General features: G+C 43.3%; 1 protein-coding gene across 5 annotated transcripts in view; it reads right to left on the bottom strand.

Annotated features, from left to right (window-relative positions):
• PALM2AKAP2 (PALM2 and AKAP2 fusion) overlaps nt 1–22194 on the bottom strand; it is a 980740-nt gene that overhangs the window by 149376 nt on the left and 809170 nt on the right. The window contains exon 1 of one of the 5 annotated variants that reach the window (XM_078676631.1): nt 13171–13385. The exons of the other annotated variants lie outside the window; for them this stretch is intronic. Coding sequence (XP_078532757.1) covers nt 13171–13203 — 33 coding nt within the window. The 5' untranslated portion in view covers nt 13204–13385. Of the gene's footprint in view, nt 1–13170; nt 13386–22194 lie in introns of those variants that run through there. 5 annotated transcript variants of the gene reach the window in all.

Genomic DNA, 22194 nt, shown 5'->3' with positions numbered 1-22194 from the left:
TTTTGCTTTTTTAGGATTAGATCTGGACTATACTATGCTTGTTAGACCGCTTGGGGTCTCTATTAAGGTCTCATTCAAATAATATTTGATATATCGCACGTTGCACTTTATAGGAATGTTTTCTTTTATGTTCAGAAACTATATTTGCATTACGGAGTATTTATAATCTTCCACGTATGTACTTTGTATATTTGGAATTTCATGTGAATGTTATGTATTCTATATCTATATTTATGCCTATGAACTGTCAATAAAAAATAATAAATAAAAAAAAAGTTCTTGCAAAGCACAGCGTCCCCACGGATATCAGCACCCCTCCACAGGTCAACGCCCAGTGCAGCCGCACCTGTTGCACTGCTCTAAAGTCGGCCCTGGTTATTTAGGGGTCAAAGGGGTGTCGATTAGAGGTTTCACGGGAAGAGACTAGCTAGAGCCAAGACAGGGGCCTGCCCTGACTGTAACAGTCAAAACATGAGGTCAGTTTTCAAAGAAATTGCTGAGTCGATGCTTTCTCACTTTCGTTCGTTCTCCCTGCATCTCCCTATCTGCATTGGCTTGCTCTTTCTCCATCCATCTCTCTTCTCATCCTCTATTTCTCCGTCTGTTGCCCTTTCTCTTTTACGTTCCTCTGTTTCTTTCTGACTCCACTTTCTGACTATCTTTGCTCCCTCAATTTCTCCCTCCTCCATCTCTCGCTTTATCTCTTTCACTTCCTTCGGCTCTCATTCACAATGCCCAACTACCCCTCCCTTATCCTCTGCCTTTCTCCACCTCTTTCTTAGTTTCTTCAGTCTTTATTTTTTTTGTTTATCAATTCTTTGTTGGTTTTGATTGCACATAGCAGATCCGCATTATAACAAACTATGGTCATATCAAACTTTTCAAAATGTGCAAATGAAACTATAAAGTCCATTAAAAAGTACATGAATCACAACAAAATAGATATGATGTTGTCTACTGTAAGATACTCACCATAGCACTTGATCATCGTTAGGAAGTACTAGTTGTGTCTAGTTCTCTTGCTCATGTTTGCACAGTATGCATTCTTCATCGTACCCCATAGATCTTCCTATTCCTTAGTCTTTCCTGATCTCACTTTCTAGCTCCCTTCTGTACACATGCTTGTCAGCCCTCTTGAACCAAGTTCTTCCTTTATGCCTCGCCCTCCTCTGTACACTGTCGCACCAATCCCCAAGCCCCACAAAGTGCAGAAGAGAATGGGCCGGCAAGTGTTATGAGCTCTGCGCATTTTCATTGTGGAAATACAAATAGCCAACAGGGCTGACCACTTCTGCCCCCATGGAGGCTTAGGGAATTATGCGATAGTACACAGAGAAGGCAGAGTAAACATTAGCTAGGAAGTGGTAGTTCGGCTTCCTTTGGCACGGAACTCCAGGCTGAACTTGGGCCGAACTAGAGGAAGGCACTGGGCTCGAGGCTTCAGTGGTTCGCTCACCTCTAAGGCCCTGTTTACCAGTTAGGTAGTACATTCTGGCCCATGCGTAAACCCTTGTTTAAGCTCAGGTTGGAATTAGAAGTTGCTACTTGTTTGACACATCCATCGTTGTGATTGGTCTGAGCGCTGTGGATCAGCACTCAGATGGGGCCTGGGGGCTTGTGTATGTACCCCACCAGGCTGTGTAATGAGGCCTGGTTGGGAACATGTAAAGTGCGCATGACGGTTTGGCCAGGCCAAGATGACCGTCCAAGTAGTCATGCCCACTTTTAGTGTGCAAACCACTACTACCACAGTACCTCCAGTCTAGCCCCACCCTAACCCAGCCTGAAACCTGTGAATAATAAAATGATAATAACTACGTTGCTATCATTTTATTTTTCCTGCTCAAAGAGCAGAGGGATGATGCTCCTCTGCATTAGAGGAGGAGCCGCCCTACTGGCGGTAGTAGGCATCAGACGTTTTGCCGGGAGGATGAAAGGGTGGGGGCTGGTTTTGCAGCAGTGGAGGGTGTTTTTTTGTTACTGCGGGTCGGTTTTGCAGCAGTGTTGCAATATCGGCCCCTTGTACCAAAAGCAACAGTGCTTCACACTTGCAACCCCCCCTCCTCCCCCCCCCCCCCCGGGGCAGGTGCTACAAAATTGTCAGAGCTGCTTTGGGTTCCCAGTCCGGCCCGGCCTCAAAGATCACTCAAGCTCCTGGAACGAGCGCCCTATCTCTGATGGTATTGGCCTGTCTCAAACTCCTTCCACTCCAACATAGTCTGGCCTACCATGGGTAAGCTTTGCATTGGGCCCTGCTGCGTCAGTGGTATTTAAAAACACGATACAATACCATATTACATAGCCGAAGTCTAGTCAGATAGTATGTACACATTTGTTGTTGTTGCAGTGAGGCAGTGGAACTTTTGCCAAGTGAATTCATTCGTCCAAAAAGAAAAGGGCCTCTGTTACTGGAAAAATCCAACAAGTCCCTTATTCTCCACACTACTAAACACGCCTCCCGCAGCAGGCTCTACTGGGCAGGGAAGATGGGAGACTAAAAGAGGATATATATTTTTATCCATACAAATAAATATCTACATTTTCCATGATTCACAACCTACCTCGCACAATGGCGCTGCTATTTCTGGATGGGTGTGGGAGGAACGCACAAAATACAATTTCTTATTTTCAAGCTTTGATTTGCAGCTATGTTTTGGAGTACTTTGTGTTCTCATTTTGTGTTGAACGTCCGTCCCTATTTTTCACTCAACCTTCTGGGCTAGTAACAATAAGCACATGCAGAGAATGCAATGGCAGAAAAGACCAAGCCTGGCCCAGCCAGCCTACATATTCCAATTTCTTTATTTTAAGGCAACGTGTATGTGAACTTATAGCGCCACTAATAATATTTCGCTAATATTAAAAACTTTGCTACTCCTGAAAGTTTTTTATTTTCACAAAACTCTGCCAGCTGCAGAATTTTCTACAAAAAAACAGAAAAAGAACACAAAGACATTTGTGTGTGATTTTTTCCATAAATTCTTCCCTAAAATTAGAATGAAGGTTATTTCTCCTTCTAAATCTAAGGTTTATCTTAGTTTTACCTCACTATTTTTTTTAATCTTTGTGAAGAAAAGCTTTGGTTACATGGTTTGCATTTTACTTTGATAACTTGATCTTACAAAAGGAAGTTACCTGAGTTTCTATATGATTAATGTCAATACCAAGCGCTCTAAACTTGCCAATTAATAAAGAGGCTGAAGATACATGCGGACAGCTGCCAGTTCAGGCTGGACTGTTCCCATAGGGCACAGGGTCAAGACTGATTTGCATATGGCTGGGTTCAAACTTGAATGGCATGGTGATAAAAAAAACCGATGGATTTAGGCCCAGATCTCTGTAGTGAATGTATGACATTGTTCTGCATTCTGTCCATCAATTGTTATTTTTGCATTTATCACCTCAGTGGGATGGGTATGCTCAGACGTGGGTCCCGTGCTCTCCATGCCACCCGAGTCAAGCTATCCTGGCTGAAGAGGGGTGAAACTCCGAAACCGGTCCGAGGATGCCTGTTTCCAGTCCAGGGAGGACCTGGCTTGGCAGTTCAGGCTGAACTGTTCCCATAGGGCACAGGGTCAAGACTGATTTGCATATGGCTAGGTTCAAATTGGAATGGCATGGTGAGAAAAAAACAATGGATTTAGGCCCAGATCTCTGTACTGGAGTGAATGTATATTCCTTAGGTGAAGAGTGAAACTTGAAACAGGAGAGCCGTATGTGCTATGCATCAATTGGCGGTGCATCCTACATTCTGTCGAGCCACTGGGAGAAACACCTTGCAGTAGGATAGAAAATGCAGTTTTAGCTGCAATCACTTGTCGCTGAATCCTCTTGTTGAGCCAGGGATGGGTAGCGGACATAGGCCTTACAAGAGGCCCATGCCTGTATTTTCCTTTGCATTGTTACAGAAAGGCTTCGCGAGCCAGAAAGGAAGCGCCTCCTTTGGTCTCTTAGGCATACCACCAAGCACAACATCCCTGCGACAAGATAAATCCTGGAGCTACAAACCAGCCCCATAGCACGTAGCTCCTAACAGTTACTTCTGCTGTTCTCTTCGGAAGCTGCCTTTGTCCCCGCCAACCTTTGGCAGTTTTCCTCACTCAATGTTTTGACAAGTTCTAACAGCTAACACAAACTATACAGAATATAGGCAGCCTTATCTTTGCCATTACCTTATCTTTACTGTTATTTGTTCTTGCTATATTATTTCCTGATGGCAGTGTCAGTAACATCTGCTTCAGTTTCTGGCCATACCAGCCTTAAATACCTTTTAACATTGTCATTGTTTGATCCAATAGTTTCCTGTATTTTATGGGAAAAGAAATGTCACATGGCTACGTTGCCAACAGCGGAATGAACGGCTTGAGGTCTGTTTCTCTAGCAATTCCCAAATAACCAAATTTTATGTTTTAAAGCATATCATGTTATGTTTCAATGAAAGAAGAAAATCTACACAAACTTGCTAATCACCAACCTTTAGTAGCAAATATAACCACTGAGTACTTCTGGACTAGTCCTTTGTTGTACCATTTCTTAAAGGGGGCTTCCGGTGAACAATGTTTACAATGTATCTCAAAACCCAAGCAGACATCATCAAGCAAAGCAACAGATTAAAATGATACTTTTTAGGGGTTGTTAGTGATGCAATACTGGGTAAAGAGAACTTCCTAAACACTGGATGACCCCTTCAATGGCTATACATACTTCATCCTTTAGAGTCGAGGGAATATGTATACCAATACAAGGAAACGTATAGCTTCAAAACCCCTTTCGTATAACAGCTTGACCCCCTTCCCTCTGTTATTGTGTTGAACATGCTTTAAAAATAAAAATCTCAATATCCATTATAAAAGACAAATAACTTTTCAGTAGACTGCAACAAAATGCAGTAGTTTTGGGGATGAAAGTAAAGGGGGATCCATAAGTACATGGAAGGTATATAGATGCATAAAGGGAGGTAGTATATGTAGATTAAAGATGCATTACATAAACTCCAACGCTCAAGTGCTGTTGTACTTTAAATTAATTTTATTTATTTATATATATTTTTGTAATTTAATAGTGAAGCAATTGTAGATAAATAGTTATGATAAAAGATTTACTTATTTATGTAGTCACTTATATACATGTTAAGAACATAGAATAATGTAACTATCAGTAATATGTACATTTGTTAAGCAGAACTAATGAATATCTATATATATCTTTTTTTAAACATAACTATTCTAGATGTTTATACAAAGCAATACACATATATAGGCACATATCTATAGCAGAAATCAATGCTTATATATAGAGGGATATGCTGTATATTTCTGTTTGCGTGTGGTGCTTATGTGGGGAAGAGCCAACTCTTGAGTAGTTTTCTTATGATAAGGTGGTTATCTGTGGATCCTATGTTGGGGGGTAAAGAGTTCCATAATTTGGCTTCTTAAACAAAGAAGGATGTGCCACCCATGTTTTTTTTCTTGTATCTTGGGATTTTGAGGCAAGGTGCCACTCTAGAGCGGAGGTTCATTTGTTGAATGTGTTTGGTGATTTTATTCCTGATGAAGAGCGCTCCTGTTCCATGTATCGCTTTGTGGGTGATACAAAGCAGCTTGAATGTGGATCTTCTGACAACCTGTAACCAATGCAGGGGTTTCAAGCCAAGGGAGATGTGGTCTTGCGGTTTTATATGTAAGAGTGGTCTGGCAGCTGAGTTCTGATTACGTTGTAGTCTTTTCATGGTTGTTAAAGGTGATCTGTGGTTGAGTCTACCGGTGTAATCGAGTTTGGACAGAACAAGGGAGATGGTAGCATGTACCTTTTGTGGAAATCCAAAATTGGGGAAGTTTTGTCGTAGAGTTTCTATACTAACAAAGCTTGATCTTGCTAGTTTGTCCACTTGGACATTCATTGATAGCTTGGAGTCCATGGTCATTCTGATGTTTTGTACTTCCTTCAATACTTTAGGCCGTGTTCCCAGATCATCAGGCCACGTAGCGAGTGGGTTATAATGTTTCCAATCACCACACGTCAGTATTTCAGTTTTGAAAGCATTCAATTTGAGACGGCTCCATGTCATCCATTGATCCACGGTTCTTAGACAATTGAAAATTGGTGGGTTTCCGATGTCTTTGGGGCATTCCAGTTGAAAGAGTATTTGCATGTCATCTGCATAGTTATAGCACATGAGGTGAAGCTGATTGATCAGTGCCGGTAATGACTTCATGTAGATGTTGAAAAACATAGCGTGATGATAGAGCCTTGAGGGACCCCTGCTTTTATGAAGGTCGGTTTGGACGAGAAAGGTGGAACATGGATAATATTAGTTCTGTTGCGAAGATAGGATGCCATCCAGTCTTGAGCAGTCCCCTCTATGCCGGCTTAGTAGAGTCTTTGTATCAGAGTGTAATGGTCAACTATGGCAAAGGCAGCTGTTAGGTCCTAGATAAGTAGCGCAGTAACCGCTTTGCAGTCAACTATGTTCTTCAGGTCATCCCAGATCGCAAGGACGGCAGATTCTGTGCCTCTTCCTGGATGGAATCCCGTTTGGAAGTCAGAAAGTATGGCATTATCTTTAATGAATTGTGATATCTGGGCGAACGCTGCTCTTTCTATCAGTTTGCCCAGGAAAGGTCCCTTTATAATCGGTCTGTAGGTGTCAGAGTTCACTGGGGCCAAGTTTGTTTTATTCAGTAATGGGTGTATGTATTACTTGCCGAGTCCTTCTGGAAATATTCCGGTAGTTAAGGAGTTGTTGATGATTCTTCTTACTGGAGTGGCAGCAGATGTTTTTAGAAGACCTGTCTTGAAGGTTTGAGTTGGACATGGGTCAGGAGGTCTGCCTGCAGGCCTGCTTGCTTTGACCGGGTCCATAAATTCATTGTGTGAAATGTGTTTGAAAGAACTGAAAGGCTGGTTTAGGGTATTCTTGGATTGTTGGTTTGTAAAAGGGACAGTGCTGGTGCTTTGTTTTTGTTTTAAGTATGAGTCCAATGTGTCTGCTTTGGCCGTGTAATGATTTGCCAGTTTGTCTGTGACATCTTGATTAACGGGATGAGCTGCTTCTAGGCAATCTGGTTTACGAAATTCATTGAGAATTTTATATAATTCTTTATTTGCACATTTAGCAGTTTGAATTCTGTCTGAATAGTATCTTTCCTTTGTGTTTTATGAAAGCTGACTTGTATAATCTGTTAATTTTCTGTAGGTGAACTTTGTCTTGATTGGCGTTTGTTTTGAGCCAGGCACGTTGCAGCTTTCTAATTTGTTGTTTTATCTCTTTTATCTCTGTATTTCTCCAAGGTGCTTGTTTTCTTTTGTTCTGTTGTGTGGTTTTTAGTGGTGTCAGGATATCAAAAGCTTCCTATAGCCACTCATATAGCTTTTGAACATAATTTATTGTTTCTAGATCCGTACTAGATGTTAGTTGTGTTTCTAGGTGTTCCAAATTGAGTTTGTTCCACAGTCGATAGGTGGATGGAAGTAAGGTGGTTTTAGGTGCGTCACTTAGTGTTGTTTTATGTTGGAACGCAAACAAACGGTGGTCTGACCATGTTACTGGAGTTCTTGTTTGAAAGGTAACTAGTTCTGTATTAGCAAAACTGACATCTAGAATGGGTCCATTGATGTGCATGCGTTTGTGGAAGTTCTGATGCAGGTTCAGTGCGTCTAGGCCAGTGATGATTGTTTTCTGATGGGCATATTGGGTTTGTCAAACCAAAAGTTGAGGTCACCCACAACGCACAGGTTGGAGTGTAGTGTTAACAGGTGTGAAATTGTGTCTGGGAATGTTGCATTGCTAGGTGGAGGTCTGTAAAGAAGCAGGAAGATACAGGAGGAAGACGGTGTAGAAGTGCATCGGTTGAAAAGGGCCTCACAATTTTTTATGGAAACATCGTCTCACTCACTCAATCACATTAAATTGGGAGAGTACCAGCACTTCTCAGGACTGCAGAAATACATTTAATGGGAGAGTGCCAGCACTTCTTAGGAGAAAACAGGTAAGGTGGCTAGTGACCACATCTGTGTTTTGATTCAAAGCACTGCCTGTATGTTTGGATGGAAGATTGTCTAGTTGAAATCTGTTTGAAGTGGTATAAGAAATTGGGCGTGATACAGGGGTCCAACAAATGGTCTATTCGTCTGACACGAGTGGCATCATGGGAAACAAGTGTCGCAAATAGGAATCATTTATGTGCAGTAAGGAGGAGAAACACCAGGCTACTTTAAGACAGGGTTTTAAAGTGCAATTAATTACAGAGCATGTTCGCTCCATTAGTACTTAGAAAATCAGAGCTACCCACAAATGCTACAGCATTCTATTTCAAGCACCACAGCATTTAAAGCTGCACATACGTACAGGGTAAGTGGCAGGCTTGGACAAAATTTCGATTTTTTTTTCTGCCATACATATGTACTTTTCACCAATGTTTATTTTACTAAATTTACTCACCCGATAGCTTGCATGAAACACGAATGCGCGAACAAACCTGGCACGTAACAATCATGCGAGATGCCTGCAGTGGACTAGTTTGAGGAGAAGGTCCCTATGGTAACCTTTTGCGGTTTGATTGAGACAGTTTCTGCTCAAATCATTGTCTCGCAGGTGAAAATTATGGGGAATTTTGTCAGGTCTCCTCCGTAATGGCGGAAGAACTTTGCCCCACTGCCCAGAATTAGGAGATGATAAATAAAATGATAATAAAAAACATGTATTATCATTTTATTTACCGCTGTCCTGAGCTGCGCAATAAGTATAGGGCGGGGCAGGGCAAGGCAGGGAGGAACGGTAGTAGTGTGCACTTATAGGTGCACATGTCTGTTTGGCCACCCGTCTTAGGCAGGCCAAGCAGACATGCGCACTAATGTTTCTCCAACCCAGCTGGGTTGGAGAAACAGCACAGACTCCAAGGCACTGTCTGAGTGGCAAATGAGGTCGCTCAGACCAATCCAGGTGCTGCTCTCAGATGAGAGCAGCGTTTGGATTGGGTGGGCAGTCCACTTCCGAGGAGTAACGAGGCGGCCAGCAGCGGGAGCGGAGCGGAGTGGCAGGTAAGATTTTTTATATTTGTATTTTATTACCCAACCCACCCGATCCCCATCTCACCCCCCCCCCCCCAACATACCACTTTACATAAGTGGTGAGCGCTACTGAATTTTGTAAAGATGAAATAACAGTTAATTTCCTGAAATTCGCAAAATACGCAAGATTTCGCCAGTGCAATAAACATTTCAACTGCGCCTGGTAAGTAATTATTGTAAGAGTCCATGTACATTTTTTTTACACTCCAAGTATTATGGGGAGAGCGATTTTTAATGATCTGAAGTATGTGATCCTTTAAGAAGTAGAATGCCTCTTGCAAATGTAGGGCGGATTCCTGCTTGAATTTGTGCCAAACGCTTTCTGCGACAAAGTTTTGTAGTCTCTTAGGGTTAATCCTACCACAGAATGGACAATTCGTTTCCAGTAAAACCAAATTCCCATTGGTTTCCAAAAAACAATGGCGCATTACTGATGTGCAATTTTCAAATAGAAATGTATGCAAACAGAAATAATCTGAATATATAAAATTATTGGTTTGTGCACACAGGACATGAGCGGAAGTGTACATTCGGTGACAGCTTCTTCTGAGCCAACAATCCAGGAGTCACATGTATCTTTCATCACACTATTTGGCTAGAGTACATTTCGTTCAATAACAATGGGGCCTATTCACAAAGGCATTTTGGAGTACGTAAAGAAGAACAGCTAGAGTGTTCTTTTACACACTCTTACTTGCTTTTGTGAATTATCCCTAAAAGATCTAAAATGGGAATATTCAGATAATATTCATTCAAAAGTGTTACAAATAGGAAGATCTGTGACCCATTTGTTCTCTTTCTAATAGGGGATGGGATGGGATGATTTGGGCCCGATTCACAGAGGCATGTAAGAGTATGTAAATATATACCTCTGTAGTACTACTTCCTGTGTTCATAAATGGTTTTGTGGATCAGCCCAGATGTTTGCCCATTAACAGCTACCTCAGCCAGGCCTTTGTCGAATGGACAATATCCGGAGATACCTGGTGCAAATTATGTCGGGAAGAGAAGCGTGGCCAAAGAATCCAGCAGCATGAGAAGCGTAAGGCTACCAGGTGACCACACACCGTCGCGGACACAGTGTTCCTGTCCAGGGCTTCCATCACTGAAAAAGTTCTTGTGGGTTTAGTTATTGGTCCTATCAAGTGATCTAAGTACACTAAAGTTCTACAACAGTTCATAGCAACAAACAGGGATATCGTGTCCCCGATGACACCGAACCATCTGGTAAACCCTACAATAAGTCACTGCCATAACCATAACTGCCTTTCCAAAGCAATGGTCTTTTCAGAAGGCTTCTTCTTCCCTTCCACGATGTAGTCCATTGTGGAACGATGGAGGGCTCCCATCCGCACCTTACAAACACAGCGCCTTAAATTAACTCAGCGCCCACAGACCAGGAGATGTCAATGTCATCAAATGTTCATCAATTCATTATTGTGTGAAACCTTCCAATTCCCATGGAGGCTTCCATTGTGCACGGTTTTTAGCGTTTGTGTACATTTTAACAATGTTTGTAAAGGACTTAACATATTAATGACCAATTCTGGATCAACTGGCTCCAATAATGAACTCATTGATGAATTGACTCTGTAGAATGTAATAGTTTAAATTTGATGGAAGACGGTGGAAATTGTGTTATATTTGCTTCAGAAAAAACTGTACTGCTGAAATTAATGCTAGGATCCAGCTTTACTAATACTTATGGGCGCTTCTTATCAGTAACTGCTGAAAGGTAATGCTATTTCTGGCGTTTAGAAGTATTTTTTATTTGTGGTTTTATATAGCGGTACTCATTCCATGGAGAGCATCAGTGTACTTTACAGGTAACAAGAAGACCAAAAGCCACATCATTTGGTGTTTACAGATCTGGTTTTTAATCAGTGGCATAATCACAACTCTAATCTGTCAAGACCAAAGATTCATGTTTAACAGAAAAACGCAAACGCTGACATTTTTTATTCACCTTTCCCACAGCAAGGTTTATTAAATGTGTGTGTGTGGAATAATCTCTGGGTACAATTTAGAAATAGGCGCCATTTAAAAACACTGAGAATCCCACCCTCAGCCAGCTTGTTACATAATGCCACCAACTCCCATTCTCGTCTGTTTGTCATGGTTTTACTCATTGGGCAGGATATCTGCCTTGCCTATGTTGAGGTATGGGTACTAGGCCTTCTCTGCGTACCCTCTTCCTGCTGTGCACGCACTCAGCACCCCGCAGCCACTCTAGCCAGGTCCGGGCCGGCCTTGCTGTAGCAGGCACTGGGCATTTTCCCTGTGGGCCACCAGGGTGGGGGTCGGTTTTGGGCCCCTGGGGGCCGGGTTTGTTACCGGGGGCCGGTTTTATCAGCCCCCTGTAACAATTAAACAGCGGCAGTGTTTTCCACATGCACCCGTCTCCTCTACCCCTCTAACCCTCCACGGCTGGCCCGACTCAATTTCCAGGGCCGGTTTTGCGTTCCCAGTCCAGGCCTGGGCCACGTTGGTGCTGTCTAGCTCCCTATATGCTTTAGTCCCAATTACAATCTCAGTTTGGTGCCTGTCTCTCAACACATTTCAACAGAATGCATATGCTTGACTGGGTAAAACTGAAAGCCTGACAAAGGTGAAAGTACTTTTTTTCAAATGTGGAGGGAGGCACATCTCCCTTCATGTTACTAAAAAGGTCTCCTCAAGGAACAGATACCCAAGAAGGACTTCCCACCAGCAAACAGTATTGAAAGAGAGCACAGCATGAGATAACAACCAATTGAAGGCAGAATCCGAGGAAATACATTAAGTTGAAACAAGCTACATCTTACACTAAGTAGTATTCCAAATCTTGGGCCCGTTGCATTTACCTGGACACCCACCCGTTCTGTACTCACAAACATCTGATGTACTAGAATTAATATGCGGGTTAATGGCAAGATGTTGTGAAACTATGTAAAAAGATTGCACCATAACCCCTTTGCTGCGGCGGCAATTCCGCCGCAGCGCTAGGGGGAGGGGGGCCGCACGGCACTCCGATGCTCGTGACGGAACCGCTCCGCCACGAGCCTCTTGTGCGCTGTGCTTGTGACGGAGCGGTTCCGTCACTGCCCCGCCCGCTTAATAGAATGCGCCGCGCAGGCGCGCCGAGCGGGCCGTGACAGAACCGCTCCGTCACCAGCACAGCGCGACCGAGGCTGGTGACAGAGCGGTTCCGTCATCAGCATGGGAGGGGCTAAGATAATAACTTCCATCCAGTGATGTTTATTATCCAGGGGCTTACTACTGTGACGTTAGCTAAACCAGAATGTTAATTCATCAAAAACTAGAATACACAAACATCCAAATACATCACAATCATCATCCTCAATTAACTAGTAATATCTCACACAGTAGACAATCTACTACAGACCTTTGCAATACAAATGCAAGCCATAACATCACACATCCTATTGGCATCTCAAGCTACACCTAACACTTCTAAATGATAGACACCTACCACAACTCCAGACATGTACACATACATGCATAACACCTTCTCTCTTTCAGGCCCAGCCAGAGTTCCAGGGGGCTTCCGCCGTTCACAGAAGTCATATAAACTAGATACAGTCGAGATAGCGGTCTTCTCAAAGAATGAGGGATTTCACAGTTCTCTGGTCACCATGTCGGCCATTACCCAGTTAGATAGAATTGTTTCTTTCTGGTTGGTAGACCTTGCATACACAAGTAGCTGAAGATGCTTCTTTCTCTATTAGTAAATAGCGACCCATTCCCTTCTGGAAAATTCTTTATGGAGTTGGCGCATCCTACGAAGGAGCGTTTTGTAACCGCCTTCTCTCCGCACCAGTTACGTACTATCTTCTCCTCCCTTAATACTAGAACGCGCCCACATTCCAACAGATGTAGGAATTGTCAACCAAACATACACTACTTCCATTCTAACCAGCACTGGACACAGCAGTTCTAAAGAGGTTGTCTCTGGAGCATTGTAATAGAACACATAACAAGTCATACGCATACGTCACAAAATGGAGCTGCAGCAATTGGCCATAATGACAACCCTAGCATCAATGTGCCACTGCTAGCAATTCAAAGCATATGCCATTAAAACACATAACAGCAACCTACCACGAGAGAGAAAAACATCCACACAGCAATCATGGCTCCCAACTGCCGTCCTGTGCCGTCAAACGTTGAGAAATGTTGCAGCGGCGGTTGAACTGTAACGACAACACCGGTTCCCTACTCCCTGGAGGTACTCCGCTTACGGTTAGGACTTGTAATAAGAGGTGGTAGCACGGGATCCCCAGAATTCACAGCAATAACCAGTTTCAGCAGGTCCAACACATTTCACGACTAAACTTCAGAGTGGCCACCGCGATACGGCGCGCTGAGCGAGCTACGCAGGTACTCACATGCCTGGCAGACAACACGGAAGGGAAATAAAACAGGTTTCTCCTCTAAGAACCCAGTGAGGTGCCTCAAGGGCAAAGAAAAAACACACCCACTATGTTTTGTACATGTCCCTGGTCAGCAGACTAAATAATGAATAAGTTAATCATAAACAGACCCACTACTGGACTTAAGTCTTGCTGTGCTCTTGATAACATTTTAGAAAGGGGCATTATTTAACTTAAGATAACTGTGAGAAAATATTTTATATATAGGTCTCATTTGGGGAAAATGTAAATTGATTAGCTATAGGTTCGTAAATCTTTAATTTTGAACGAAATTCAATACAACTAATACTTATGACAAACTTGAAGTCTGTTTCATGGTGCTGTAATGGACTCTTTAACTAATAAACTCATTCTTTCCAGACCTTTCTTTCTGTTGTATACGTTGTTCAGGAGTAATGGAGGAATACATAATTAACAAACCATTCTTGCCACAGTGGGCTGCACTGAAGGATACCATAAGAGCGTGTATATAAAATTCAGCATAGCGTACACTGAGTAGCCAGTAGGTATGACTCAACTATATGCTGGAAGTTCTTTAAAGAGACACTCGAATAAGTTTCTAACTAATCCTCTTTTCTATTTTAATAAATGGATAACCTGAACACATTTTTTGGCACCATAAGACTTCCCAGAGGACCTATTTTTTTTTTGTTTTAAGATTTGGTGCCCTTTGGCGGTGAAACATACCTTTAAAGCTTGCTGTGATTTTCAAGTAATTACCACCGCACTTATTCACTTGCAGCCCCTTTCCTTCAGGAAGCTGCAGTTGCTCTAAACAAGAAATGTGTCTTTCCCGGATCCCAAAACTAGATCACCAGTCAAAGTATTTCCTGCTAAGAAGCCTACAATTAAAGTTTTTACTCTCTGTGTGTAATCTGTTCAAAATCTAGTCTAGCGCTTCCACACCAAATAGGTGACCGAACAGCACATTGCAAAAGTAAACCCTGAATGTTACCATACAAAAGTATGGCAGCTCAACATCATGCCAGTGCCTCCATCTCCACATGTACAGACCGGTCTCCTCATTCTTCAGCACCACTTAACTGCTTGCATCCACTTCTAGTGATCCATTAGAATTTGTAGCAAATGGAGGAAAAATGGACACCTTAGCCAGGCTATCCTTCTATTTTTCCAAAACACCTTAACACTCTAGCCACCAGATAAATAGTACCTTTTTTCAACTACTTATACAAAAAATTGATTTTCTCTAATAAATGTCATACTTGATGTGAAATGATCCAGATCTTCATGCCTTGGTGTGGGATTATGTGTTTACCCAGCTCCTCTTTACTGGGTCCCCTCTTATCAATCATGTGTCTGCTTTAACCCCCTGGCTGCGGCCGGAATTCTGCGCCTGTGCGGCACATTCCGATCGTGGGCGTGGTCATGGCGGCTCCCGGCTGTCATCAGCACACGCCCACCGTAACTGATGACGACCGGGAGCCGTCATCAGCAACGAAGCGGTTAAGGTATCAGTTCTTTATCGTATGGCTACAGGCCCCACCCGCGTCAACACTTCTTTCAACCTCATGCTATGCTCCTTTTCCATCCACCCAGCCTAAACATCTCCTCTTGCAATTAGGAGGTCTGCATGCTTTACATTTATCACATTAATTTTAGGTAGGATAAACACTAAACCAAGATTTACAGGAATCTAAACAGCATGGGGACAAATCTGGCAGATACCACATTGACGCCACCGTCTCGTCACTCACCTGGTTCTTTAGGCATTCTCATCCATCTTAAGTGGTTTTTCAACCGTCATGGAAATCACTTGCAGCTTAAGAACAATAAGAACAATTCGTCCAACACCGGCTTTGAACCCTACATGACCGAAAACCTTAAATCTACGAAACCTCTTGTTTGACGTGTCAAAATCACCAGTCTCGTTCCCTCCTCTCCAATCAAAAGGACACATTGGACAGATCCAGTCCAGAGCACCACCCTCAATGAAATCGAGGGCTCCCACCAGAGATACATTTCGCCCAGATAGCTCAAGGAGACACAGGCTTCCATCACTCCGTAAACACAGACATGATTTACATCAAAACATAACAGGGAGTCGTTGAACGATAAAGGTTATGATAAACAAAGTAAGATGAAAAGTTCTCCAGCAACATGATCAATAAAAATTGATTCAAAATGTATTGCCACTGAGTGATTAAATTGGCGAACGGAATGACAAACAAAGGTTTCTGTTTCATGATTCCGTCAGAGGTACTGTGGATGTTTTCATGCTTTTTCCCCCCTTATTACAGAGGAGTTGATCAAGGCCTTTCCCCAAAGAGAAAAGGAGTATAGAGTGACATTAAGGGTCAGGAAGAGTAAACTAAAGAAAGAACTGTGGGAGATTCTGCAGACAGCCAGTACCCTGAGGGATAGTATATTTGGAAGGTGGTGATCCACCCATTTATTAACACTGAGAAGGTAGCAGACCAGGTTGGAACAATGCCAGCCCAGGTCTGAGTGAATCATTTTTCAGCTCTATATGACTGTGATTATACGTAGCCCCTTATTCAGAGAGATCAAGAGGGTGGCAGATCCATGATACAATGGGAAGAAGTGAGAAATGCGATTTTGTCTGGACCATCAGGCAAGGCACATGGCACCAATGGGGTAGCTGGGGATTTGTTTGAGTATGTTGGCCCCTGTTCTCGCTCTCCATATTAAGGCAGCTATTTGCGGTTCTTTACTAGTGGCCTGGCACCATTCTGTGATAGTGCCAGTGTTTGAGAAGGGGGTCAGACCTGACCCTGCTTGCTATAGACCAATTTCGTTAGTCGACGCAGAGGTCAAAATTATTGGGCGTGTCATTCCGGAGAGACTGACCCACTAGGCTGACAAGCCTAATATTTTGTCTGACCTCCAATAGGAGTTCAGACCTGGTCAGGCACGGTAGATCAGAATCTTAATTTGCATTTTTTAATAACCAAATACACAAAGGCAAAAAAAGGGGCTTGGTGCATCTGGCTTTTATGGATCTCAGCTCAGCTTTTGACAAGGTAAATAAAGAGAAGCTCTGGGCAGAGCTGGAGTCCATGGGGGTTGAACCTGCCCTCATTTCTTTTCTGAGAGATCTCAATAATGGCCTTAAAGGATCTGTAAGATTTAGAAATAACGTGGAATGCACAAAGCATTTTAATTTGAAGAGAGGAGTCCATCAGGGCTGTATCCTGGAGCCTTTTCTTTTTTATTATGTATGTTAATCATTGGGAGGAGGTGTTATTTGAACAGGGTCTTGACATCCCAAGAGTGGGAGGAAGATTGCTCCATGCCCTCCTATACGCAGATGACGCAGCCCAGATCGCATGTACAGCTAGAGGTCCTTCAGTGACTTTTAGATCTTTTTATTGCTTTTACGATAGTCTGTATTTATCTAACAGTTTTTAAAAATGGCACTTTATGGTGGTGGGGTCTAAGAATACTAAAGAATACTAAAACCCTGCACTGTGTGGCAGACACAATGGGGTGCCCGCGACAGAGTGCAGGGTTTTCCACAAACACCCCATTTCCCCATAGGAGCCTGTGTTACGGACGGTTGTCGGGCAGAAGACCAGCTCCCATAGGGTAAAATGAGACTCCATTGTAATCCGTCAGTCGGAACCGCCGACCGCAAGTTGTTCGGTCCCGATTCCGAGACGGTGTTGGGCAGAGGCTTTCCGTCCGACATCGTAATCGGTCCCTGTGTTGTATTTTTATGGATGATTAAGATGAAATGTGTTTGACTTGTACACTTTTATGATTGATTTTTTATAAAAAATTGAATAAAGTTGTATGACTGACTGAGGTGCAAAGAGAAAAGGAGTGAGAGTAAGAGATGATGACTTGACCCATAATATTGAGTGCCCTGGCTAATGAGCGGGATATAAAATTGTAGCACCTGGCATGGATCGGAAAGTTTTTCAGGCAATTTTTTGGATAGAAGCGACTGCTTTTAAGCTCTTGTGGAAAATGCGTGCCTGTGTTTGAGTTTTAGGATAAATGCGCATTTTATTTATGAGATAAAGTGGGAAGGTGCATGAGATATTGTGTTACGCATTACTGAGAAATTGGTTGATCGTGTCAATTTTGATATTTTTGTCATGGTGAACAAGGAATATGCTATTTACTACTACAGTCCAATATTGTGAGCCATTACCAACACCTGAGGCATCATGCCTACTGTAAATAGAGCGAACAAGAGAATCTGACAATAACAGACCACTACACAACATCTAAGCGTTCTTCACAGCATTTACAGGAGTGGGTGGTGCAGAGGATCGACTTTGTGAGTGACATGTGTGAAATGTCCAAGCTGACCAGGAGTACCGCACCATGTCACTATATTTATTTTATATTTACATTCTTGTAGAGTGCACTCAACTCAGGGTATTAAGATGCTGTTCGTGGAACAAATGTAAACAGAGGAAAGTTGAGTTTGGTTGGTTCCACAATGTGCCCATGATGAAGCAAGAAGCAGAGAAAGGAGCAGGGTGGTTGATGGACGTGGGGGGGACAGGAGGTGAGGACAAGCCAGGGTCACAGTGCAAACCAAGAACATGAAGGATGGTCTGGAAAGTCTGGATAAAGTGTGAGGCAAATTAAAGAAGCAGGTGAATCAATGTTATTGGATATAAAAAAGGGGAAGGACAGGAGGAAATGTTTAAGTGACTGGGACTCAGAGGGAAGAGGTTCAGCTGGAGATTCTGTCATGTTTTAGTAAATGTGAATCATTGGTTTAAGTGGCTTTAAAAAATGAATTTGAAAAAAAAAAAAAATAAGAGCTAGGGCTCTCGTCAGGAGGCAACTTGCACCAGCCCATTTCTCCTGTTAACGCCGCCTAAAACAGAACCAACTACTAACCATGAAAGTGGATAGGGGGTGTGGAGTAATGGCCAGAGCTGCCGACTTCGGCGCTGGGTAACCAGGTTAACGTCTTGGCGTGGACTCAACATGCTGTGATTCTGGGCAAATCGTTGAATCTCCCCGTGCCTACCAAAATTGAATGTGTTCTAAACTGGTGCTCATAAAAAGTGCGGTGTTGAGATTGAGTGTCAGTGCGGAGCACCAGAAACCACTGGCTCAAATAAAGCACTGAAAGTTTTCAGTCTTTTATAAAAAGTCGAGATTGAGTCTGCCGACAATTCACCAGGAGCAAGTTCCACATCAGTGTGGCTGCTCTTTGAGTGTTTAATTTCCTGAATACAAGTGTAACATTGTGTATGCTTTTTAATTTAAGCTTATTGACAAATCTTCTGAGTGTGGATCTCAACTATCCTGGTTTGTTGAGAAGCAGTTTTTCCTTTGTGTTACAAGCCTGTTTGGATTTTATTCTGGCATAGTGGGGAAGCAGGTACAGGTTTCTGAGGACTGCGGCTATGTGCTCGCACGTCTAGGTGTCTAATACAAATCTGCAGCCAAGTATATAACAGCTTTAAATGGGACCAAGAGGTGGGCAGGCAGATCAGGATGGGTGGAATTGCCATAGTCCTCCTCTTTAGATGAGACCAGCTATTGCACCTCCTGGCAAACGTCATTTCGGGGAGAAATGGTGTAAGCTTTTTGACGACTAGCAGAAGCTACATGGTCCACACGGGAAATAATGGAAAGAGGTGAATCAATTGATGTGCCCAATGATCTCATCGACCTAATTGTAGGGATAGGCTTTATTGTTGCTGATTGCCAAGAGCCATTCACCTGGAATTTTTGATTTGCGTTCTCATTTATTAAGAGGTCTTCAATTTTCTCTTGATTTAGTTTTTGTAGATTTCCCGCCACCCATTCTTGGATCATCAGTAGACATGACTTCAGTTTGGTGATGTCCTGAGGTGACGATACCTTCAGGTAGATCTGGGTATCATCTGCACTCACCAGAGAGAAGTGACATTGTTTTCCAACAGGGCACCTTATAGCATGTATGGCATAGTTCTGAGCAATGGGCAGTCATAGTATTGCATGGAAGCCATATGTGTATAGCTCTACAACAAGTCAAGAAATGTTTCTGTTCACTGGACTTGCCTGTGGCTCTAAGGGTAAGAACATTCATGTGACGTAACCCATTAAACTGCACTTTACTCCATTTACGCTTGATAGAAGTAGACTTTTCTATTGAGAGGTAAGTGGCGATGGACATCTTCTTATAAAGCAGAACAATGCTAGCACTGCGGTGGCTCTTAGATAGACAGACCTATCCAGACTGACGTACATTAAATAGCATAATCGGCTGCTCAAGGCGGAAGAAGTCCCCTTCTTTGCACAGTGAATACCCGGAGAACTGTGACCTAATTATTACATTGAATGAGGAGTCCATTAAAGGCGCTGCAGGCTTCGATCCAAACGACAATGGCAGCAGTGGGCATGCGGCCTGTCCGTAAGTACCGCTACAGGCATCCTGCTCCCCTCACGTGGGCTTCTATCTTGCAGAGAAGTAACTTGTGGGCACAGGCAGCGTAGACAGATACTGGTCCTGAGGAGGGACGGAAGCGAAGCAATGCTCCGCTACGTGCATGAGGCAGAGGTGACCTCTCTACCGACAGTCCCAAGCATCCGCGAAAAAGTAGGGGACATGAAGTCACTCACTGTGTAACTCGAATGCTGAAACCCAACTTAAGGACTACATAGGACATCAACTCATTGCGGCAAAAGACAATGCGCACTTTTGTGGGCGTGTGTGCGGTGACATGATAGAGCAGATGTCTTAGATGAACGAACATGTTCCACTATATATATCTCTTAAGCTCCAAAACGCACCAGTGGCAATGGACGAAACTAATCTTTAATGATTCATCGATTGACTTGAGTGCTTACGCATGGGTCGATCCTAAGGGTCCCAGGCTCTCCTCCAATAGACATCAACTGCCTGTCAGTAGGGGAAACAGGTCCGGAGATCAAGTGGCAGTCTGCCCCGAGAGGGCAGGAACTCAATCTTTCACTCTCTTGTCCCAAATGGTTTAGGATGGGCGACAAGTGGCCTTGACCTATTTCGATCAGTTAATAGGCAGAAGTGGGATTTGCATGGCATTAATATATTATTCCATTATGCTATACAGAAGGAGGCGGCCAAGAAATGTCGCAATGCCAGCATTAGATGAATCACCATGTTTAATATGAATATGAGGAGTAACTGATGTTCGCCATCCGTCACCAAGACCCACAGGTTAACCGTGTTAGTGTGAGGTGGGTGCCTAGATGACAGATTTGTGAATAGGAGGGGCTCTTGGGCGCAGTTATAGACAAGAATTGATTACCCAAGAGGAAAAACATTAGGTAGAAAAGTTTGCCGGCCTGTCATACGCTTTAGAGGGGCATGGGTCACAGTCATTCATTTTAGGGCTTCTCTGGTCTTCTAAGCACCTCTCAAATCAAACTCAATTACCTGGGACACATTTTGAGGCAACACCAAAATATGGCGCCAGCTAGTGGTAGCGTGAAGTTACTTTACTCATCATGAATAAATCCCAAAAGCACGCTATGTTTCCATCTCAGAAAAGCAAGTCTAGCTCGCTTTTGAGATATATTGATGATCAGAAAGGTAACGTCAGGCCACCACTATGTGAAGCCATGTAATGCTGCTGCGTCTAAATGTATTCCAGGACATGTTTTTATTTTGAACAAGGCATCCTTCCATCCATCCATTATTATTATTATTATTATTATTATTAAGTAGGATTTGCACATGCGCGACTTAGCCCAATGGGCGTCAAGGCGCCTAACATTAATATAGCTGAGTCAAAGGATGGATAGAGCTTACTGATATGCATTAACAAAACACCAAGTTTTCAGAGCTTTCCTAAAAAGATCCAGTGAGGGTTGTGACATCCATCCATCCATCCATCCACCCATCCATCCATCCATCCACCCATCCATCCATACATCTATCCATCCATCCACCCACCCACCCATCCATCCACCCACTCACCCATCCATCCATCCATCCATCCATCCATCCACCCATCCATCCATCCATCCACCCATCCATCCATACATCTATCCATCCATCCACCCACCCACCCATCCATCCACCCACTCACCCATCCATCCATCCATCCATCCATTCATCCACCCATCCATTTGCACATACTAAGCACTGTTAGTCCAGGCCCTGAAAAGAGTGGGGCCAGGGACAAATAGCCATATGCTCTCCCTCTTGTGATGGCCCTGGAGGCTGAGGTGCTGATGGTCATACAGGTACCAATAGCACCAGAAAAGAGACGTCTCTCTGGACTCGCGTGCAGGGTGGGCGTGATTAATAATGGAGGCTGGTGTTGAGGAACAGCGAAGGCTTTGTTGAATGCGCTGTGTTACTTCACTAGAATGGGCTAGTTAATGTGCAGTACAACAATGGCAGGGTGGATGGAGTATTGTAAACTCAGGTCTGTCTGTAAGAAACACAGACTTAGAAAGCACTGTGTCGCTGACCAGTTACAGGAGCATGGTGCATGTTCCGTATCCCAGACCCTTCATATGACTGGTTACGAAAGTGTGAATGTATCCCAGAGATAAGCTGGTAGTCGGTAAAAAAAAATGTGGCCCAACCCACAGTGCATTGTGCGTCCTTAAGTATAGCCTACAGGGGCAAAAAAGCTCTTTGCAAGTGTGAACATCCCACTTGTCTCACTGACTGACGTTTGATGGGACCTCACTCTCACACTCAAGAACGCAGAGGATCCAACAGCAATGCACAACAAAATTGTTGCATTCCCAGGCTTAGGTT

The sequence above is a fragment of the Lissotriton helveticus genome, chromosome 2_1 (genome assembly GCF_964261635.1).
Source record: "Lissotriton helveticus chromosome 2_1, aLisHel1.1, whole genome shotgun sequence".
Lineage (NCBI taxonomy): Eukaryota > Metazoa > Chordata > Amphibia > Caudata > Salamandridae > Lissotriton > Lissotriton helveticus.
This window is presented reverse-complemented; position numbering and strand designations above follow the sequence as displayed.